At 41.0% G+C, this 4,971-nt stretch overlaps 1 protein-coding gene across 1 annotated transcript; it reads left to right on the forward strand.

The window, feature by feature from the left end:
* Nucleotides 1–630: 630 nt before the first annotated feature.
* LOC109219979 lies at nucleotides 631–1,680 on the forward strand. The gene is made up of 2 exons (XM_019384439.1): nucleotides 631–1,023; nucleotides 1,114–1,680. The coding sequence occupies exons 1-2, from the start codon at nucleotides 631–633 to the stop codon at nucleotides 1,678–1,680; spliced, it is 960 nt and encodes a 319-aa protein (XP_019239984.1).
* Nucleotides 1,681–4,971: the final 3,291 nt, after the last annotated feature.

Genomic DNA, 4,971 nt, shown 5'->3' on the forward strand with positions numbered 1-4,971 from the left:
CGAAAAACAACTGAGTTTCAATGGGCTACAGGAGCAGTACCCCCACATATGGGAGAACCTCAAAGCAAGAAAATGGGAGTGCTTCACTGAGCTGCCTAATGACTATAATGAGACTTTTGTCGTGAGTTTTATGCCTCGTATGGAGCCTCCAGGACTGCTCACCACAAGCGCAATAGGGTTTTCTGTGACACTGTATTGGTTCGGGGGAAGAGTGTGTTCTGCAGCAGTGAGACGATGAATGAGCTTTACTTCCCTGGCTGGAGACCAGGCACATCTGAGCATGCTGCCAAATGGGCAAATCGGGAAAATAAGCGTAGTTGGATAGCTTCTGTGATATCCAAGGGGACCCTTGCTTGGATCAACCTTGTGCACAAAATATACAAGGAGGATCTCACACGAGAGGGTCAATTTTGGCTTAGTTTTGTCACCTCTCGACTGATACCGTCCAGAAATGAGACTGACATAGGCATTGAGAAAGCTCTTCTCATTGCATGTATTATGGCGGGTATCAAGATTGATGTGGGTGCTCTTATTTTTTGAGAGATAGGGATCCGGGCAAAGCAGCACGCCACTTCACTTCCATTCCCCTGCTTGATCACAACCCTCTGTAAGGCCGTGAATGTCCCTACCATGCAACACACTGACAAGATAGGGAAGGCGCTGAAGGATATTGATATCACGTGCATTAATGATGCTGTTGCTCCCCTAGAGGTTCAGGCTCAAGCTCGAGTTGATGTGGAGCCCTCAGATTCCCAGATTCCTGTGTCCCCTCAGGCTACAGCTGCATCCACTTCCACTTCACAGCCCACCTCCCAGTCTACCATTGCTCAGCCTTCTGCTGCACAGCCAGCCATCTCGAGGCTTGTTCTATTAGTTCAGCATGCCAAAGCTAAGGTAGACCAGCTTTTGAAGAACTTGCCCACCCTCATCAAGAAAGCTTTGACTCTGATACAATCCTCAGTGACTGCATTCCAACAGCAACAAGCAGCTTATGGGGATCGCCTGCAACATCTTGAAATGAGGGTAGAGTAGATAGAGCGGGGTGAGGTTAGTGACTTGCCAAAGCTCCGGGAGGAAGTTTCCACTATGAATACTGAACTCCACAAAATGCAGACTCTAGAGTTCGATCTATTATCCTTCCTGCCCAAGGAATGTGAGGAGGGAGCAGACACAACAGCACCTGACCTGGATCTTGACTTCTCCACTCTGATGTCAGATATTGCACCTCCCACTGTCGGGGCTTCCCAGCCTCCAGCTCCTCCTGCATATATTGAGATTTCTTCTAAGGAGGATTTCGGGCACTCTACAGAGTCTGAGGGTGAGGAGGCGGACGAGGGAGAGGATGATGAGGATTCATGGTCCGAGGAGGATGAAGGCCATCAGGAGAAGGGTAAGCGGATTGCTGTTCCTAAAGTTGAGGACGAGGAACAAGCAGCAATTCAGGTAGCAATAGAACATTCGCTAGCAGACACGGCCGCCCCCGCAGATCCGTCGGCCACTCAGCCATCAGAAGGAGAGGCTAGCAGTTCACAAGCCCCGGCTCCAGTATTGGGTCAGCCAGAGATCCCTCCTCCATTAGTGGAGGTCACTCCTCAGGCTGAGATCTTATCGGTCCCAACTTCAGCATCAGAGGGTGACCCCACTATCACTAAGTCGGCTTTCGACTCCCATAGCGCTTAGTGCGCTTCAGGGAGCCCCTAAACTCTTTTTACGTTCTTATGCATTGGGGACAATGCATGCTTTTTAGTTGGGGGTGGTAGCCTTGTATATATTTTTGTGAAATTGGCAACTATTGTACATGTTTATGTTTTTGTGCTTTAGAAGCAAACTTCTTTATTTATTTGTGTTTTGTGATTCTGTATATATTGGTGTTTTGTGGTTTTAGGACATAAGTTATCCTTGTGTATAAAAAAACAAGTAGATGGTTGCATGTCCATCTTTAGTAATTAGCAATAAATTCCCCTTGGTTTTTCTTCGTCGGGTTCTTTTCCAAGGGTGTAATAGTAGAATCAGGACAGTAGAATGAAGCATGTTGACCGGTTTGGTATAATTGTCTAGTTTCAAGCATGTGTGTTTGTATATAGCATATACCCTTCCATTAATATAAAAAAAAGAGATATCAACTGTGTGAACTTGAGGCTCGCTCTGTGACTCTATGTCTACCTAGAGTTATACCTGTATATATGATGAAATCTTTGAGTTGCCAAGTGTTGACTCGAGGGCTTCAAACTATGTGAGCCAAACAGTTCGTGTGCCATATGTGTGAGTCTTTCTGTAAATAATTCTTGTGTTTACTTCTGCCATGTAGACTTTACCCGGTTGGTTTTTCGATGCTTATAATAATTACATTTGGTTGGAGAAATGACCTTAAGCCGTATTTCTGATTTTTGGAAAACCAGTTAGCCTTTCAAGCCACCCATTGTACAGATAGTATCAGTAGTCACCCCATTTGAGCCTATAACCTTTTCTTTGGCTACCTCATTACAAACTTTTCCCTTTTTGTAAAATAAGTCCCTCTTTTGAACCCATCCCTCCTTGAACATTGAGAATGAGGATAAAAGCCTAAGTTGGGGGTGTGGTGTCAAGCCGAAAATTGGCAAGGTTGTGCAGTGAGTGTAGGAAAGTGTACCTCAAAATGTGAAACTACTCAAGCTCCAAAAGCAAAATAAAAAATAAAAAATAAAAAGAGAAAAGAAAAAAAATAAGAGTTGTGAGTATATATACATAAGGAGTCTTGAAGAGAATAAAAGAGGTAGTTGAGGTGGCTCAATGGTGGAAAAGTTGAAGCTAATGAGGGCTATGTGGTTTGAAAAGAAGCAAAGAGCAACAAGAAAGAAAAATGTGTGTAGTGTTCAAGGAGGGTGTAGTCACTTGTACCCAAATGCTTATCCAACCCTTCCCTAAACCTACATTACAAGCTTAAAGAGTCCTTATGGGATCTCCATCCGAACGTTCTTAGAATAAAGCGATGAATTAAAATAAGGGCAAGCCTATGGTATGGTATGTTATAACAGTTGAAACTCTTTTTGATAGTGAGTGTATTTGTGAATTCGTCCCTTTTTGTTGTCATTGTAAAAATAGTGAGTTTGGGACTTTCTTTCTAGTGAGGGCACATGAATTGTGAGGTTGGACAAAAGTTGAGTTTTTGAGTCAAATGCAAGTGCATTCAGCTAATGGTAACATTTTGTCAAATTGGTCGAGGCTCAAAGTTTCACATGTTGATTAGTTTCTTTGTAGATATTGATGATTCAGGAAGGGTAAACAATCGAAAGTGCATGCTTGTAGTGCTGACAACGAACACCATCCACGGTCACTATTGTTTCATATCTTTTAGATGGAGTCTAGAATAGGATAGTGTTATTTTAGTTGCTTGAGGACAAGCATGAGTTTAAGTTGGGGGTGTTGATGTGCCAGAGAATTTTGGCACATTTAATACAAATTGCTTAGATTTTAGCTTGTTTTAAATGCAATTATCTTGTATACTTATGTAATTTTAGTGTATTTGCAGTGTATGAGGTTTAAGGACTTAAGATCATGAAAATTAAAAGAAAAATCCAAAAAAAGACAAGAAAAGAGCAAAATGCATCACAACTGTGGAAATGCGGACCACAAATCCAACATGCGGGCCGCATAATGCACAAGGAAATCGCAAAACACAACAGTTAGATGACCAAAGTCCAGTGCAAGAATGCGGTCTAATCTACGGTCGCATAACGCGTTTGCGAGCTGCATAATGGACCGCAAACTCATCATGAATGTTGCTAAAGGTAGAAAATGCGACGCGAAACGTGATCGCATATCTGCAATGCGGATCGCAAAACGTGAATGCGATGAAGGCCTGGAAACTAGGGTTTGAAAATGCGATGGCCATGTCAAGAATGCGAACCGCATGTCTGCTATGCGATAGATATGAGGTCACATATTTAACCGAAAAGGGTATTTTTGTCCGATTTTTGTCCCGAGTTTTGACCCACTATAAATAGATTTATTAGGTTTTTGTGGGGGCATCTTGTCTGATTTTGGGGCTACATTAGAAGGCTTTATTATTCCTCTCTTTTGGAAGCTTTTGAAGGAAGAATCTTGCACTTTGTAAGCTTTATGGCATTAAATATTCTCATCCTTTTGTATTTTAGTATGTGTAGCTAACTTTAAATACTAAGGTTGTGGATCCTAAATGAGTGTTATGTCAATGGGTGTTTAACATTGAATATATGTATAATGGTTGGTTAAAATTTGTTTATTTCTCATTCTTCATTTACTATTGGTGGTTGCAAACATTAACAAGTGCCATTAAATTCTTACTTTGCTTGGGAATGTGGGTTAGAATTTGGTAGAAGTAAATATCAAAGACTCAAGGCTTTAAACCTTGTTTAATAGATCGCTTAGGAATAAATGGCTTTTATTTGGCATATATTGATTGTTCTTAATTGCAACTCTTTTATATTTGGAAAAATCATAAAGAGGAAATACTACCCCACTATTGGAAAATATTGGGTAGTCATTTAGAAATCATTTGCATATCAAAAGAACCTTCCATTAGAAATATATCATATTAATACCGATAGCATTACACTTCATTGAAGGGACACAACCTTGGTTTCTTTAATCAAATTAATTACATTCTCAATATCACAATTAGTTATTTCATCAAATCACAATCATGCCATACTCTTGTTACCATTAACCGGATAGAATTACGACTTAAGTCGAGTGACACCTATTCCCGGTGGGATTCGACCCCAACCTCGTAGGATTACTATATTTGACACCGACCGCCTTACACTATTAAATTAAAGTGTAATTTGAGCGTATCAATACTCCCACCCAAGACCATTAGAATATCTCTATTGAATTTAGTTAATCTCTACTGAATGCTTCTTTCGAGGTTCAATCCCTGGTGGTTGGGGCAACAAATTAAAGTAGTTAAATGGAGCAAGCTAGTCAACAAACACATGTTGAAATTTCTACCAA

The sequence above is a fragment of the Nicotiana attenuata genome, unplaced genomic scaffold (assembly GCF_001879085.1).
Source record: "Nicotiana attenuata strain UT unplaced genomic scaffold, NIATTr2, whole genome shotgun sequence".
In the NCBI taxonomy this organism is placed as follows: Eukaryota; Viridiplantae; Streptophyta; class Magnoliopsida; order Solanales; family Solanaceae; genus Nicotiana; species Nicotiana attenuata.